The sequence below is a fragment of the Neolamprologus multifasciatus genome, chromosome 12, assembly GCF_963576455.1.
Source record: "Neolamprologus multifasciatus chromosome 12, fNeoMul1.2, whole genome shotgun sequence".
Classification (NCBI taxonomy): domain Eukaryota; kingdom Metazoa; phylum Chordata; class Actinopteri; order Cichliformes; family Cichlidae; genus Neolamprologus; species Neolamprologus multifasciatus.
In genome coordinates, this window is record NC_140450.1 from 37336641 (window position 1) to 37355231 (window position 18591).

At 42.8% G+C, this 18591-nt stretch overlaps 2 protein-coding genes and 1 long non-coding RNA gene across 3 annotated transcripts in view; all 3 read left to right on the forward strand.

The window, feature by feature from the left end:
• Positions 1-303: 303 nt before the first annotated feature.
• Positions 304-3250, forward strand: LOC146507505 (uncharacterized). Its single transcript, XM_085181558.1, has one exon. It carries the CDS (start codon positions 377-379, stop codon positions 1310-1312), a length of 936 nt encoding a protein of 311 aa, XP_085037684.1. The 5' UTR covers positions 304-376; the 3' UTR covers positions 1313-3250.
• Positions 3251-8051: 4801 nt separating this feature from the next.
• The window catches only part of LOC146507506 (uncharacterized), a 138279-nt gene continuing 127739 nt past the window's right edge, over positions 8052-18591 (forward strand). Inside the window, exon 1 of the long non-coding RNA XR_014877393.1 lies at positions 8052-8233. This is a non-coding gene — a long non-coding RNA (uncharacterized LOC146507506). The remainder of the gene's footprint in view (positions 8234-18591) is intronic.
• The window catches only part of LOC146507507 (protein NLRC3-like), a 35312-nt gene continuing 33927 nt past the window's right edge, over positions 17207-18591 (forward strand). Inside the window, exon 1 of the mRNA XM_085181563.1 lies at positions 17207-18299. Coding sequence (XP_085037689.1) covers positions 18211-18299 — 89 coding nt within the window. The 5' untranslated portion in view covers positions 17207-18210. The remainder of the gene's footprint in view (positions 18300-18591) is intronic.

Genomic DNA, 18591 nt, shown 5'->3' on the forward strand with positions numbered 1-18591 from the left:
ATAAATAAACATCTGAAGACAAAGACCTGGGCGTGTGTGTGCCTGTGTGTAGTGCATTTCACAAGTGGTGCCAAAACCCAGCTAACGTAACCCAGCTAACGTGGGGATGTCTGACCCACAGGCTGCGCCGCCCGCCCAGCCTTTGCAGTTCCTGGCGCAAATGCTGGCGGAGATGGCGAAGATGGGCCAGGACCAGGCGGCGGCCCAGCGAGCTCACCTGGCTAAGCTGCAGGAGCAGGCGGACCGGCAGACCCAGGTTCTGGAGCGGCTGGTTGGAGCCGCTGCTCCGCCAAAGCCCCCCCCCCCGCTGTCGGTGACGATGCCCCGGATGGGTGACGGGGACGACCCCTAGGTTTTCCTGGAGATTTTTTGTGCCATGACGGAGGCCTGCCAGTGGCCGCAGGTGGAGTGGGCTCCGCGTTTGCTTCCTCTGCTGTCGGGGGAGGCTCAGACGGCGGCCCTGAGTCTGCCGCCGACCTCGAGGGGCAGCTTCCAGGACGTGAGCCGGGCGGTGGTGGACAGGATGGGACTCACACCTGAGGACCATCGCCGGCGGTTCAGGGCCTGTCGGCTGGCCGCGGAGGATCGGCCGTTTGCGTGGGCCCGGAAGCTGCACGACGCAGCGGTGCGCTGGCTGCAGCCGGGATCGTCAGAGGGAGAGAAGCTGCTGGTGGACAAGGTGATGTTGGAGCAGTTCGTGGAGGGGTTGCCTGCGGAGACGGCGAGATGGGTCCGGTGTCACTGTCCCGCAAGTCTGGAGGTCGCGGTAACGTTGGCGGAGGACCACCTTGCCGCTAGAGCGGGGGAGCCCGGGGACGGCGGCCGGAGACCGAGCAAACAAGCCCCAGTGCCGGCACCGAGGCGCCAGGTACCTGCACCAGGGCAGGCAGAGCGGGCGCCGGCGCTGAGCCCCACTAATCCGTTTGCTTCATTTGTGCCTTCCCAGGGATCAGAAATGAGCAGTGCCGCCCCTGAGCCACGGAGAGCAGCACAGACGCTCTCCGTGCTGGAAGTGCGGGCAACCGGGACACCTGAGGAGGGACTGCCCTCTGATGGAAGTGGGGCAGGTGTTCCGCGTCGCCGGTGCCCCAGCACCCTCTCCCGGTCCAGGAGGGACATACAGCATTCCGGTAAGGACTCGAGGGGGTATACGCCATGCTTTGGTGGACACGGGCTGTACGCAGACCCTCGTGCACCAAAGCTTGGTTCGCCCCGGGGCATTGCTGGAGGCATTGCTGGAGGCAGCCGCCTGGAAAATCATTTCCCGGCGGCTGCCTCCAGCGGCTGCCTCCAGCTCATTATAACCCCATAGCAGGGCATATGGGATACGAAAAAACTCTGGAGCGCATAACGGCCCGATTTTATTGGCCGGGCATCCAAGCGGATGTGCGCCGCTGGTGCGCGTCCTGCCCGGACTGCCAACTTGTTAATCTGCCGGCCATACCAAAAGTGCCTTTGTGCCCGCTCCCACTCATAGAGGTCCCGTTTGAGCGCATGGGCATGGACCTCATCGGGCCGTTTCATCGGAGTGCACGTGGCTACCGCTTTGTATTAGTCCTGGTGGATTATGCAACGCGGTACCCGGAAGCAGTCCCGCTGCGCAACATCTCTGCAAAGATTGTGGCGCAGGCACTGTTTCAGGTCATCTCCCGAGTCGGAATCCCGAAAGAGATACTGACTGATCGGGGCACGTCGTTCATGTCTCGCACACTGAGGGAACTGTACGAATTACTGGGCATTAAATCTATTCGAACCAGCGTCTACCACCCTCAGACGGAGCTGCAGACTCTGAATGAAATGTGTGTCAAAGTAACAAGATTTTTTTTAAATGATGAAAAGTTAGACTCTTTTTCTCCAATTGATCTTTCTGAGTTAACTTCAATAATTACTTCCTCCAAACCATCAACGTGTCTTTTAGACCCCATTCCTACAAAACTGCTCAAAGAAGTCCTGCCATTAATTAATTCTTCGATCTTAAATATGATCAACCTATCTCTAATAATCGGCTATGTACCACAGGCCTTCAAGGTGGCTGCAGTTAAACCTTTACTCAAAAAGCCATCTCTAGACCCAGCAGTCTTAGCTAATTATAGGCCAATCTCCAACCTTCCTTTCATATCAAAAATCCTTGAAAGAGTAGTTGTCAAACAGCTAACAGATCATCTGCAGAGGAATGGTTTATTTGAAGAGTTTCAGTCAGGTTTCAGAGTTCATCACAGCACAGAAACAGCTTTAGTGAAGGTTACAAATGACCTTCTTATGGCCTCTGACAGTGGACTCATCTCTGTGCTTGTCCTGCTAGACCTTAGTGCAGCATTCGATACTGTTGACCATAATATCCTATTAGAGCGATTAGAACATTCTGTAGGTATTACAGGTACTGCACTGCAGTGGTTTGTATCATATCTAATAGACTCCAATTTGTGCATGTAAATGGAGTGTCCTCTTCACACACTGAGGTTAATTATGGAGTTCAATTCAATTCAATTCAATTCAATTCAATTTTATTTATATAGCGCCAAATCACAACAAATGTCGCCTCAAGGCGCTTCATAGATACAGAGAAAAGCCCAACAATCATATGACCCCCTATGAGCAAGCACTTTGGCGACAGTGGGAAGGAAAAACTCCCTTTTAACAGGAAGAAACCTCCGGCAGTTCCACAGGGTTCAGTGCTAGGAACAATTCTGTTTACATTATACATGCTTCCCCTAGGCAGCATCATTAGAAGACATAGCATACATTTTCACTGCTATGCAGATGACACCCAGCTCTATCTGTCCATGAAGCCAGATAACACACACCAATTAGTTAAACTGCAGGAATGTCTTAAAGACATAAAGACCAGGATGGCCGCTAACTTTCTGCTTCTTAATTCAGATAAAACTGAGGTTATTGTACTCGGCGCTGAAAAGCTTAGAAATATGGTATCTAACCAGATTCTTACTCTGGATGGCATTACCTTGGCCTCCAGTAACACTGTGAGGAACCTTGAAGTCATTTTTGACCAGGATATGTCCTTCAACGCACATATTAAACAAATATGTAAGACTGCGTTCTTCCATTTGCGCAACATCTCTAAAATTAGAAATATCCTGTCTCAGAGTGACGCTGAAAAACTAGTTTATGCATTTATTACTTCCAGGCTGGACTACTGCAATTCATTATTATCAGGATGTCCAAAAAAATCACTGAAAAGCCTTCAGCTAATCCAAAATGCTGCAGCAAGAGTACTGACAGGGAATAGAAAGAGAGAGCATATTTCTCCTGTTTTGGCTTCCCTTCATTGGCTTCCTGCTAAATCCAGAATTGAATTCAAAATCCTGCTCCTCACATACAAGGTCTTAAATAATCAGGCCCCATCTTATCTTAATGACCTTGTAGTACCATATCACCCTATTAGAGCACTTCACTCTCACACTGCAGGCCTACTTGTTGTTCCTAGAGTATTTAAAAGTAGAATGGGAGGGAGAGCCTTCAGTTTTCAGGCCCCTCTTCTGTGGAACCAGCTTCCAGTTTGGATTCGGGAGACAGACACTATCTCTACTTTTAAGATTAGGCTTCAAACTTTCCTTTTTGCTAAAGCATATAGTTAGGGCTGGACCAGGTGACCCTGAATCCTCCCTTAGTTATGCTGCAATAGACGTAGGCTGCCGGGGATTCCCATGATGCATTGAGTTTTTCCTTTCCAGTCACCTTTCTCGCTCACTATGTATTAACAGACCTCTCTGCATTGAATCATATCTGTTATTAACCTCTGTCTCTCTTCCACAGCATGTCTTTTATCCTGTCTTCCTTCTCTCACCCCAACTAGTCGCAGCAGATGGCTGCCCCTCCCTGAGCCTGGTTCTGCCGGAGGTTTCTTCCTGTTAAAAGGGAGTTTTTCCTTCCCACTGTCGCCAAAGTGCTTGCTCATAGGGGGTCATATGATTGTTGGGTTTTTCTCTGTATATATGAAGCGCCTTGAGGCGACTTTTGTTGTGATTTGGCGCTATATAAATAAAATTGAATTGAATTGAATTGAATTAAAGAAATCTATGTCACTGTGCACATTGCCTGCACCAGGGCAATACCTCTTGTACGTGGACGACATTCTGATTACAGGCATTACACAGAATGACTGCAAAGCCAACACTGTGGCAGTATTACATCATCTAGCTGAGCAAGGACACAAGGTGTCACAACACAAACTCCAACTGTGGAGTCCTAAAGTTACGTACTTAGGACACACACTCACAGGAGAGGGAAAGAAACTGTTAGACAGTAGAAAACTAGCAATACAGAACGCTCCAAAACCACTCACAAAACAACAAATGATGAGTTTTCTAGGTCTCGGCAATTTCTGCAGAACCTGGATACTGGAGTACGCGTCAACAGTCCAACCCCTGCAAGATATGATCTATGGCAGGAATTTAGGACTGAAAGACAAAATACAATGGACTCCAGCAGCAGAAGAGGCATTTAGTAACTTGAAACTAGCATTACAGACGAATACTGTTTTAGCACTGCCTGACTATGATAAGCCTTTCTACTTATATGTAGATGGAGGAGAAGGTTATATGAAAGCAGTGTTAACACAGGCATTTGGAGAAAAACAACGCCCGCTTGCATTTTACTCGTGCAAATTGGACGCTGTTGCGTCAGGCCTGCCTACATGTGTGCAGGCCTGTGCAGCCGCAGCAGAGGCAGTAAAAAAGTCAGCTGACATTGTTTTAGGGCACACTTTAATCATCAGAGTACCACACGCGGTGACTTCAATTTTACTCCAAGCCAATTTGTCCTACATCACATATGCAAGGCAACTATCATATGTTGGAATCTTACTGTCGCAATCACACATTAGCATCCAGAAGTGTGGTCAGCTGAACCCGAGCACACTTTTGGCCTCACCCGAAGAAGGTCATCCACACTGCTGTATGAAAAAATTAGATGAGGAGACAAAGCCACATGCTGACATTCACAGCACACCACAACCCGGTTTAAGTGACATTTTTGTAGGCGGCTCAGCGTCTAATAGCCTAGGACAAAACTGTGTAGGCTATGCAGTGACTACAGCAGACAGAGTAATAGAAGCAAAACCGCTAACATCCTCACACTCCGCTCAGAGTGCAGAACTCAAAGCAGTCATACGTGCATGTGAATTGCACGCAGGCCAAGATATAAATATATACACTGACAGCCAGTATGTTTTTTCAGCAATGCACCACTTTGCAAAAATTTGGCAGAACAGAGGAATGATTACATCTACTGGACACCCAGTACAACATGGAAGTCTTCTGAAAACACTATTAGATGTAATAATATTGCCAAAACAGTTATCATTATGCAAATGTACTGCACATCAGAAAGATAAATCAGAAATAACTAAAGGCAATAACTTTGCAGATCAAGCAGCTAAGTTAGCCGCGCAACAAACTGTAGTCACTGTGATGGACCTATGTGCAACCATGGGAAGGGGAACCCTCTTGGTTACCTTGACTACAACGCACGACAACTTCCACCTAATGGACATGACACAAGACTACATCTATCCTTGGATGAAAAATGCCTGATACAGATACGTGCTTAACAGGACCACAGAGAAAGACTGCTACGTCTGCTCGCACATGCCGAGCATATTAACACAACCATTTATGGGAAACACCCTGGAACAAGTGCACTAATTCTGACCTTCAGAATGACTTTTGTAAAGTGCACATCAACATCAACATCCTCATCCAGGAAGAAACGCTCAACTTCAACAGTCAGACCACATGACTCAATTTGGGGAACCGACGTACCTGAAGAATTCAAACTCTGGACTATAGATTCGGCTTGTTCCTCAATGCACCCTGCAAGGGCAACGAGGGACACAACCAAGAAATAGATGCTCTCAGAATTGCTGTAAAGCAACATCGTGTACCACTGGACATGATCCTGGCTGAGAAAGGAGGATTGTGTGTCTTATTCAACACCATGTGCTGCACCTACATACCAGATAATGTAAATTCTTTAAACATGGCTTCAGATGCTATAGAGACTGTTGATCGGCGTTGGAGTTTTCCTGGTTTTATTTTATTTTATTTTATTTTATTTTATTTTGCTTTTCTTTACTTGTGTTATACCTTGTTTAAAGGCTGTAATCCCACAGATGATAAGTTTATCACTCACGGCATACGCAGATGTACCGAAACCAATGAAGATCATGAAGACTTCTTTTCCTATTTGTAAGATGAAGATGAAGTGCAACTAATGATGTAGTAACTGAAAATGTGAAAGACAAGTAGTTACTTACTGATGACTTGTACATTTCATTTTTTGATCAACAGGAGGGAATGTCAAAGGAAAATTGTTTTTATATAATGTGATCAGCTTCATGAAATGTGCTTTTTATTGATCACTAAGCAATCTACATGTCTACTAGTGATGGGTCGTTCGCGAACGAAATGGCTCTTAGAGCCGGGTCTTTGAAGTGAACGACGCGAGCCGGCTCCTTATTGGGAGCCGTGAGTTGTTTTTTTTTTCTTTCTCTCACCCTCTCTCTCGCCCTTTTTTCCGCTAAACTGCGTGGCCTGTACTTTGCGCTGGGCAGAGGGGGGAGGGGCGTTAGTTACACTCGCAGCAGCACAGGAACAGAGCCAGAGAGAAAGAGAGCGAGGGACTATTTTCAGTTGCAGATGATAAAGGATTCAGAAATCATGCAGGCCCATATGACAGAGAATGTGCATCTTCTTTTTGTTTTAATATTTTAATTTATATTTAATTGTGTTGTGGTTTGCAGTGTTTTGTGTTGTTTCACGTTAAATTTGTTTAAAAGGAAAAAGCTGAAAATTTAAATAGTTAAAAGTTTAAAATGTAAATAGTTGTTTTTTGTATTATATGATTTATTTATTACATTTTATGTGGAGTGAATAAATAAAGTATAGATATGGTGGCCCTTAGAAACAAAGCACGTACAAACTCCAAAACACGTACAAACTCCTAAGCATGTACAAACTCTAAAACGCGTAAAAACTCCAAAACACGTAAAAACTCAGAAGCACGTAAAAACTCAGAAGCACGTAAAAACTCAGAAGCACGTAAAAACTCAGAAGCACGTACAAAAGACAACAGAAGTGCTCCAGGATGCAGGGCGCAGTGTTGAGCTTTTGTTACCTAGTGGCTACACAAGCCAGGAAGTATCAACAACCGGATTTGGTGTGTGGTAGTAACAGGTAAATGAACTTTTTTTTAAAATTATTTGAATAAATATGAGTGCTTGTCTATAAATACACAAACAATACACACATGCTTTCAATTGTGTAATTTAAGTGATCTGGATAGCTCTGTTTTGGAAGTTCAGTAAACGCTAGAAATGTGTTTTGGAGTTTGTATATGCTTTAGAGTTTGTACGTGCTTTGTGTCTAGGGGCCATATATAAACATATATAAATAAAACCACTTTTTTTACATTAGTAATTCCGTTTCTGCCTAATTTTATATTATTGTTAATGATTAAATAATTAAAGCAACAAAACAACCTGAAGAGCCGGTTCGGAGCCGAAAGAGCCGGCTCTTTTTAGTGAGCCGAGCCGAAAGAGCCGGATCTATAAAAAGAGCCGGAAATCCCATCACTAATGTCTATGTGACTTTTCACCTAATAACTTTTGTGATGAACTTATTCAGCTACTAACCGCTTCCTGTCTTCAGAGAACATACAGATGTAGAAAAGGGAAAAACCCGTTGCTCTGAGTGACGTTGTTATTTTTGTACACACACAGACACACAGAAAAGTATAAATAAAGCACACAGACAGTGATGAGACGCAGGTCGTGCGTCCATGACTGCCCTCGCGAGTGAAAGACAACTGCAGTGTTTGTGTTTTCTAACTCAGGTGTCTCAAGCTGAAGAACTGCGGGGTGATTCTTAGAAATCCTCTGGCACAGTCCACCTCTCAGGAACCTGGAGTTCATTTTAAGTCTACTTTAAACAGACCTCCCAAAAGGCTGATGTGGCTGGTTCAGTGGTCTGATTTAAGTGCGATACCTTTGGCCAGGGATTAACCTTTGGCCAGGGATAAAATACTGATATATACAAATAACAGCTTCAGCTGATGCAGCCTGACTCAATCCTAAATGTTCAGCACACACACAGAGACACAGAGGTACCGTTTAAAGTTTAGTGTTAACCTAAGTCACTGATCATTTACAGTATTACAGAGTCTGGCAGTCTTTGCATGATGTCCACGTCAATGTAAGTTTCTAGCTGACTCTCAGGTGTGACGGGTGTGCCAACAGGAAAGAGTAATAATGGAAAGGAGCCAGGCTTTGTTCACACAGCTAGGATTGTATTTTACACTGACCCTGGGTCAGTATAAGTATCATACAGTTTAAACGAAGCACTGAAACTTGCACATATTTATTACAGATGCACTGAAGCTAATCGAGATATTTGCTGTCAATCTGTGGCTGCGATTAAACACTTTACTGGAAACTTTATTAACTAGTAACTTCATCAGTCATGACAGAAGCTAATATTTCTGTGCTAACATCGTTTAAACAGTAACAGCTTTACTACAATATAAGCTAACGTTTACACCATAACTTTAAGCTAGCACCATAAAGACGGTAAAACACGTAATAATATCTACAAATGCATCTTAAAGCTGTTATATTAGCACTCGGTGTATTACTAACATAACCACATTAACATTATTGACACTCGCTGACTTTTAATAGTCATTCTATAAATGCTGTCCGTTTAAACGGTCTTACCTGTAAACACTGCTGTATCCACCGGATTCCAGCCAGAGTGGATTCTGGAGTCTTTCCACGCTCCTGTTAGTGATCCTCCATCTGGATGGATGATAACAACCTTCTGAACAATCTAGCAGGAGATGGCCCATATCTATGGGACTGATTTGTGCTAATAACGCCCATTGTATGGACTGATAACAGCCGAAGCGGGTGAATAAAGTCACCCAATCGCTAGCTGTGCCATTACCCAGCATACACCACTCCCTCCATAAATGCAATAAACAATACAAAAGTAATAGCCTATAATTAATGTATCTGCTGGATCTGCTGTTTCTCAGGTAGTTGTTTACATTATATAATTTATTGTGTTCTGTATACGTCACTACAATGTGATTTTGGAAATATATAAATATACGGACAACAGGCTCTTCCACGGCAATCTCTTGTCGTCAATAAGCAACTTTTAGGGAGCTCTATAGTATTCAATGAGAGGACCCTGCACATCAATTCTCGACGCGAGGGTACCCTGCGCGTCGATAAGTGAAGCCTGACCCTGCGTCACACATTTGACGAGTTGGGAGTGAGAACGTGTTGAATCCCTACATGTGGACCTTTCACAGATGGATCCAAGTGTAGATTCAACTCTGCATTACATTTGACTTCAGCTGTTACACACTTTCATTTTCTAGCTGTGTCATTTCCTGCTTTTTGGATCAGATAGTTTATTCATGTCCACAAATGTTTGGCTGCATATTTTTATCATCTATATTTTCCAGTCTTCATGCAGCCTATATTTCATGTGAACTCCAATATGCCACCTGCCATCACGTTTTCAGGGTTCATTCAGTGTTGAAATGTAGGACAAACAGCAGCACATGTTCTCTAAATGTTTGCAGTCATTTTTAAATGAAGCTGATACTACATGAGACATTTTCCACATTTATTGTCTTTGAACAGAGAATAATAAAGCCATCAAACATATACAGGCTTGTGCAAATACAAACTTCTGTAGTGCATTTGATGACCTGCAGAGGAGAACAAGTCGGGGTTTTCAGCCCTAACACGAACCTCTTTGTTCTCAATACTACAAAACCTTAAAAGGCTGATATGCAAGTTTGCATGAATCACCAACACAGTTGTATTTGTTTCTAGTATAGTTATAAATAAGGTGATCAAATATCTGCTGACTGATTAGATCCAGTATCTATTACAGATGAACTTGATATCACAGCATGTTGTTAATCCGTCATATCAAACTAAACAGTGTTGCTGGTGTAAATATCCTCCAATAAAGTCAGATGGGCTGAGGGCTTCTCTTGCCAGGTAACGCTTGATGTCACACTGGATCTTCTGATCTTTAGCATCGTAGCGCTCGGAGTCTGATGTTGGCTCATGTGTTGTCATACACCAACATGACCTTCTACTAGTCAAGGCCTCACCTTAACCCACTGCATGCTGATCACACAGACCCACTAATAGAACTGTTTTATCAAGGTTTTATGCAGCGTCACCATTAATGTCACATTTAATCAGACCACATTTACATTGCAAGCCCACTTACTATTTTTCAGCTTTTACAAATGACATCAAACAAGTGTATTTAACAGTGAAAACCAGAGTGGAAGCTGCTCATATATAGTCCAACCCAGGCTAAAAGTAAGTTGAGTAGACCTGCATCATCAAAGTGTTGGCTCTCTGAACACGGTGCAAGATCGCCACTCAGGACAAAACTAGTTTTTCATCATACTGCCCTGTGATGTCTGAAGTTTATCTGGCTTAGACATTTAGGTTCGTTGCCCTGTGTGTGTGTGTCTGTATATACCCTGTGTCACATCTTCTTATAACTGTTTTTTTTTATTGTCTTGTAAATGTGACCTTAACCTCTTAAGCCCCAACGCCCCCTGATACGGGGGCAAAAAGCAGGAGATCAGGTAGGCTTGGGGCTTAAGAGGTTAATGTATCATCTTTTAGTTTTGGGGTTTTTTTTGTATGATTTTAACCTTTGTGTGATTGTACAGCATACAGCCCACACAAAGTTAACGAGTGGCTTTCACATGTAAACAGTGCTCCATGTAATACTTGGCTGGATGGCAGTAGCGTGACTCCCCAATCACAGCCTTTGGCCACTCCAGTGTTTCTGTTTCAGTGATTTAAACATTGTGATATCCAGATAAGTGATGAACCTCCCACAGATCAGCAGCCACATGACTACATGATTTCCCTAATCCGGTGATACAAGAACAGCCGACTGTCTCCCAGTGGCGTGTCCAGCGGAGTGGCCTGGGGGGGCACAGGCCACCCCCCCAACCAGACCGGCCACCCCAGGTGCCACCCCGAAGCTAAAACAATAAAATTCAATGAAATGTCAAATGTACGATTATGTTTTCACAGTGAAGCTCAGATATCTGAGTGTAAGTGAATGCAGCATAGGCTTCTGCACTATGAGCATCATGTTAGCAAAGGTAGGAGAGCCAAGCACGAAAGAGGCACCGCAGAAAACAACTTTTCGGTGAAAGATTAACAAGTTAACATAGCTGGACTGATATCGGGCATACCGGGCATTTGCCCGGTGGGCTGATGACTTTTTTTTTTTTTTTGTAACGGCATGAACAATGAGAGGTGGTGGATTGGCCAGATGCTGGCCGATGTGTAAAAATAAGTCAGTTGTTTGGTGGTGGCTATGGCGGAGCTTCCACAGAGGTCAGCAGGTGGATGAGGGGAGGCAGGAGGAGAGACCCGAGGCAGCCACCGGTCCGAGTGTCAGGTGAACTGAACTTCAGGTAAGAAGTTATGACCTGCAGTCTATCTGGGTCAGATATAAACCAAGTTTAGGTGGAGTTTGTTTTCATTGTGCTGACTTTTTACAGTCAGTTACAATAACTCGTACTGCGTACTAGCTAGCATGACGGAGTTTCTATACAGCTGGGTGTGTGCTAAGTTACTGATGTTGAACTTTATTTTATTCATAAGGTTAGTTAGTAGAGTTGCCAACGGCTCCTTAAAAAATGGAATGGTCCCTCATTCAGAGAAAATATTACATGTTTCGTATTCAATTCAATTCAATTCAATTTTATTTATATAGCGCCAAATCACAACAAAAGTCGCCTCAAGGCGCTTCATAGATACAGAGAAAAGCCCAACAATCATATGACCCCCTATGAGCAAGCACTTTGGCGACAGTGGGAAGGAAAAACTCCCTTTTAACAGGAAGAAACCTCCGGCAGAACCAGGCTCAGGGAGGGGCGGCCATCTGCTGCGACCGGTTGGGGTGAGAGAAGGAAGACAGGATAAAAGACATGCTGTGGAAGAGAGACAGAGATTAATAACAGGTATGATTCAATACAGAGAGGTCTATTAACACATAGTGAGTGAGAAAGGTGACTGGAAAGGAAAAACTCAATGCATCATGGGAATCCCCGGCAGCCTACATCTATTGCAGCATAACTAAGGGAGGATTCAGGGTCACCTGGTCCAGCCCTAACTATATGCTTTAGCAAAAAGGAAAGTTTGAAGCCTAATCTTAAAAGTAGAGATAGTGTCTGTCTCCTGAATCCAAACTGGAAGCTGGTTCCACAGAAGAGGGGCCTGAAAACTGAAGGCTCTCCCTCCCATTCTACTTTTAAATACTCTAGGAACAACAAGTAGGCCTGCAGAGCGGGAGCGAAGTGCTCTAATAGGGTAATATGGTACTACAAGGTCATTAAGATAAGATGGGGCCTGATTATTTAAGACCTTGTATGTGAGGAGCAGGATTTTGAATTCAATTCTGGATTTAACAGGAAGCCAATGAAGGGAAGCCAAAACAGGAGAAATATGCTCTCTCTTTCTAGTCCCTGTCAGTACTCTTGCTGCAGCATTTTGGATTAACTGAAGGCTTTTTATTGAGCTGAGAAGAGACGCAGTTTGTCCTGGACTTTAGCTACAATGAAAAAGACACAAAGCTGGAGTTATTCTGTGTCTTTGCTGCACAGCTGCCTCTTCTTCTCTCATTCTCTCTCCTTCCCTCTCCTGTTGCTACTTCAATCGTGAAACTGATCAATGATCAGCTGATCCGCTTTTCTCTCTTGTTTATTTATCGCTCACTTTGCGCCAGAAAAAGGAAACCAGCGGATGTCGCGCTAAACAACAGCAGCACGTTTAAGCTCGATCAGCTGTTGTTAGAATTTATTTAATAGTAATTTCTAGTGTCAGCTGATGTTTGTTGGAGCTACAGCTGTAAAAGCTGCTGGTCATGATGTGTGGATATGGATGGATATGTGGTGAGAGGGAAACATGAAGATGAAACCAGGAGATGTCCTTACTGAATCATCAGAGCTGAACAGGTGATGGAGAAACAGGTTTACCTTTTAGGTGACACGAATGAGTTGAAGGGAAGTTGTGAGCTGTTTCTGAGAGACAAATAACACCAGGATCCTTTTCTAAGTAGCTGACAGCTGGTAACTGTGCAGGGGCGGGTCTAGCAAAGTTTTGCCAGGGGACCAGGTAGGGCATTAACTGGGAAAGGTGGGGCACATTTAAAATATCTAGCTTTTATTAAATAATTATCTGAATCTTGCGAACAAAGTTTTTATCTGACGTAAAATGTATAAAAATCATACATGTACCAAAAAGACAGTGTACATCACTGTCACAAAAGCATTTGTTTTCATTCAAAGGCTTTATGGCTTTAATACCTGGTGGGCCAGTCTGTAGTCAAAATGCCGGATTTTTTGTCCCAGTCCAGCCCTGCAGGTTAATACTGGCAGTGTCACCATGCCAGCTGACTGTATTTCATCATCAGCCAGTGTTGTTCTTTATACATCAATATTACCAAAGTTTATCATAACGCAGCATAGAAAGTATTTACTTGCTTTCAGGTGTTATTCAAATGTTAGTCTTTTCAGTTGTTTCCCCACTTTTTTCCTGTTTCAAAATCAAACACCAGTTTGTAATAAGATTATCTTCTTTTTTTAAATAGGCAGATAAAGTTTTGCATTGGTTAATTTGCCAATTGTATGTTAAAAATATCAGAGACAATCTAGACATGTGTGACAATACTGAACATGTCACATGACACACCTTAAACATCATGTGATCCACTCCCAGTCTGCACTTTTATTCATGACTTTAACAGGTTGAAATGAGCTTTGAAGAAACATTCAGTAAAATAAAGGTTTCATCACAGGATTCATGTGAGCACCAGATGAACTTTACAAACAATCAGTGGATCTTTCTTCTGTTTTAGATCAACTTTGATCTAAAACAGCCATCTTAAGTCCGTTTGTTCTAACTTCTTACTCACTAACATCTCATATGATTTCAGATCCCTGCTGTTCCCCACCTGCCCTGTAGGTGGCCTCAGTGTGCCTCAAACCATTTACAGATGATTACGTGTTGTTCACAGTTCATATTTAAATAGAAGACGTGGGAGGTTGAAGCAGTTTAAACTCGTCCATTCATCCATCAACATGTAAGAAATCAAAATAAATGTTTGCTTCATGTCTGAAATATGTAGAAAATATTCTGGCTATAACAGTTTGGGTCAAACTACAGATGTTCCAGATGTTCTGCAGTCTCTCTGTGTTTCATGTTAACATGTAGATGTTGGACCAAAGTGAAGCTTTTTGATGTGACTGCAGGAATGTGAAGTGTAACTCTGAGCTTTAGGAAATGAAACTAAATGGACTTTTCCTCCTTTATTTATAGGAAAGTGTAGGAGAGCAACAGATAAACAAGCGTTACTGTAACAGGAAACACAAACACGTCATCAGAGGATCTTTATGTTCATCATTATCACTGTATCCTTGTTCTGTCCATCACAAACACACAACACTTCCTGCTCTCTCTCTGATGGATCTGATTGGCTGTTTCATTCACAGGAGGTCACGGCATCACACAAACAGCTTTAATAATTCTTTGGTTCGCTCTTGTTTTTACCATTTAAGAAATATTGCTAAGCTGAGTCACATCGTGTCACGTTCCGAATTGGAAATGATTATTCATGCTTTTGTTTCATCTCGCTTAGATTATTGCAATTCCTTTTTTACTTGCTTAAGTAATGCCTCCCTGGAACGACTGCAGGGTGTTCAAAATGTTGCTGCTAGGCTTCTGATAAAGCATTACAAATACTCCCATGCCACTCCCCTGCTGATTCAACTGCATTGGCTCCCTGTCAAGTTCAGGGTCCATTTTAAGATCATAATCATGACTTATAGGGCCCTGCATGGTGTAGCTCCAACTTACATAAGTGATCTTCTTCTTCCTTATCACCCCAGCAGGTCCCTGAGGTCTTGTGACCAGGGGTTGCTGGTTGTCCAACATACAAGGTTAAAAACAAAAGGTAACAGAGCTTTTGTATCAGTGGCTCCCAGACTCTGGAACTTGCTCCCTTTGAGTTTGAGATCTGTGGACTCAGTCATGTCTTTTAAAAAGCAGTTAAAAACGTATCTGTTTAAACTTGCTTTTGGCTGATTTTGTTTTGTTTGAGATTTTAATGTAGTGTAAAGCACTTTGTGATTTTATCTTGAAAGGTGCTATATAAATAAATTTTTACTTACTTTACTTATAATCATCAACCTGGAGACCAGTGACAACCATAATAGTAATAAAAAGCCTTTATTATCTGAGTAATGCCTGAATCTGCTTAGAGACAGAGACAACACAGAGTTGCTGATTTTTTTTTAAGTGTTCTTATTGTGATAATCTGCTTCCTCCCTCCTGGGCTGAGCTTCAGGTGGAGCCCTGCCTCCTTCCAGGAAGCAGCTCAGCTGTGTGTCTGAGTTTAGTGTCCAGGTGTGGAGTGGAGCTTGTTGTTGGTGTGTGAAGAAACTGTAAGTCTGCTTTGTTTCCTCCTTTAACAGATTGTCTTTATGAACTTTACTGTTTGTTCAGCTCAAGTTTGATTTCTTCACACAACAAACTGTGTGTGTTTGCAGCCTGAGCTCGACTAGATAGATAGAAAGTGACTTTGTAAATTCAGGTTTTTACTGCTGTGTCTCAGATACAGATTATGCATTTTGGACAAACGTTGTCACAAACCTGTTGGATCTGTTCTAACAGAATGTTGACTCCAAACACACTGGTTGAACAGGTTTTACAGTCCAAATGTGACTCAGACTGGATTTCAAACAAAAGTTACTATATTACATTTTCTGCTTTTGTTTGATCACTCAAACACTAACTGTAACTCAGAGTTTTGGAAAGTTATAGTTTTTTCATAGGAGAGTGTTGGAAAGCAACAAGTTACTTTAACAGGGAAGAAAAAAGTTATTTTGTTCCACCTCTCAAGTTCTTACCTTTATTTATTTCATAATAGATTCTCTGTCTAATCTGAAGTGTACATGTTGAAAATATTGTTGCAGGCTCTCTTTGGATGTCTGATTGACTCAGATGGTTAGAGGTTGTGCTGAATTGTCTGAATCTGCTGACACACTATGGACAAAAATGGATGCCTCTGTATTTTTAAAGTTTTGGTGGTTTTACTGTATATGAAAGTGCTGTTATGATTCAGTAGGTAACATGTAGCTTTGAATATAAAATCTCATCACTTTAAGGTCATCACCGTAAAACTGCAACATAAAAATCTTTCTGCTAAAGAGCTCAAGTATTAAAAACTGCTTCACTGACTATAAATACATAAGCTGACATGAATTTTCTGCAGTTCAATTATTTAAATGTTTGTTTCAGGCTTTAAAAACTGAACTGTCAAATGTACACTTTTGAAAAAGTCAGTCACAGTCAAATCCTTTGAGCTCTCACTGTACTGTTCACAGCATGTACTTTAGTCTCATTGTAAATACAAGTGCACCACGCTGTGGGGATGCTTTTCTTCAACAAGGACAGGGAAGCTAGTCAGAGTTTATGGGGAGATGGATGGAGGTAAATATGGGGCAATACAGCAAGAAAATCTGTTGGAGGCTGCAAAGGACTTGAGACTCGGAAGGAGATTCACCTTCCAGCAGACAGTGACATATACAACAAGAGTTACAATGGAACGGTTTAGATCAAAGAACATCCATGTGTTACAATGGCCCAAAGTCCAGATCTAAATCTCACTAAGGCTGTGTGTGACAACAGTTTAGTTCCCAGAAATACAAACAAACACAGTTTGTTGTGTGAAGAAATCAAACATGAGCTGAACAAACAGTAAAGTTCATAAAGACAAATGATACATGGTTTTCAAACTTGTAGGCAAATAAAAATCTGAAAATTGTGGCATCCATTTGTATTCAGCCCCACTGCATATATACTTTGTAGAGCCGCCTTTCACTGCAATTACAGCTGCAAGTGAGTACGTCTCTATTAGCTTGGCACATCTAGAGACTGAAATTTTTGCCCATTCTTCATTACAAAATAGCTCAAGCTCAGCCAGATTGGACGGAGAGCATCTGTGAACAGCAGTTTTCAAGTCTTGCCACAGATGCTCAATGTGCTGCTGTTTCCTGCTGGTCCTTTCAAAACAGAATGACAATAATGCTATTTGGAATGTGTTTGATTGCAGTCGGGTTATTAAGTTTGATATTTCCTTGAAGGATCATTGAATCTACTTGATAAAAGAATCTCCTGGCTGACTCACTCAGATACTTCTTGGTTTCAGTGTTTAGTCTCATTCACACACTCCCTCAGACTCTTCACACACACTGATTTGCTGACATAAACACACTCCTGTGTGCTTTCTTGGCTTCTTTCACACACTGAGGACCATCTACAGACTGTGTGCTCCATCTTCTTTGTCTTTGGAGCCGAACTCTGGCAAAGTTAGAAACAAAACTTTCTCCAGCGTGTGAGCTTTCCTCTTAGACTCAGTCTGAACAGTCAGACCACATATTTCTAAAGCAGCACATGAAGGTGTGGCACACACACACACACACACACACACACACACACACACACACACAGGTGAAGGAAACAGCTGCAGTATTGAAAACTGCTTCATTGTCTACAAATATATGAACTGAATGTTTCTTTCAGGCAATAAAAACCTTATCTATACTCCATTACAGTCCTGCATTCAGAGTATCACTTCTGTTATATTAGTACATGTATTTTATTCTGATGAACACATGAAACTCTGAGCTGGATTGAATCCATTTAATCAGAGTCCAGGAATCAGACTAAACACACTGAATGTGTCCTGAGCTCGGCTGCTGTTCCACACTAACTGCTGTCAGAGTCACTGTTAATGAGTTAGCTTAGCTAGCAGAGCAGCTAGCAGTTAGAGTATGAACTCTGTAAGCAGTCAGCTTGGTCCTGGACATTGTTACTGACATAAAGCTGCTTTCTGCAGCCATGTTTGACCTGCTGCTTTGTAGGACTACAGTAATGGAGGATTTGGAGGCTGAACTCGGCTCTGTGACACTTTTTGTAGTGAACTGATGAAAGCTGTGTCTCAGATGGATGTTAGTCCAACACATCAGACACAACCTCTGCAGCTCTCAGTTGATGTGCACATGAATGATTTGTGTTTCCTCTGCAGGTGAAGGTAGAAAGTGTGTGTGAGCTGGTGTGAATTGAGCAGCATGGATCAGTGTGAGGACAGAGAGGAGGGAGTCCCTCCCTCTAAAACCACTCTGTGTGGGGAACATGAGAGCCAGACCAAAGCTCAGAGGTGAGATGACCATCTCTAACTGTCCATGACTCTTCTCCATGTCACAGCTCAGCACTCACATCACTGCTCAATCATTATTCACAGGAACCCACCTGGACCTCCACCCAGCTCTTTGTCCTTACAGAGTGACGTGTTGATGAATGTCATTAGCAGATTTGAAAGAAGACGGTCATCTCATAAAGTGTACATTAATGTCATTTTTTTAAGTGTAAAATGATACTGTAAACCCGCCCTCAAATTACACTATCATTCAATTCAATTCAGCTCAGTTCAATTCTATTTTATTTATACA

Excerpts from the sequence above, each read along its gene's own strand:
- LOC146507505 (XM_085181558.1), top strand. The coding sequence starts at position 377 with ATGACGGAGGCCTGCCAGTGGCCGCAGGTGGAGTGGGCTCCGCGTTTG.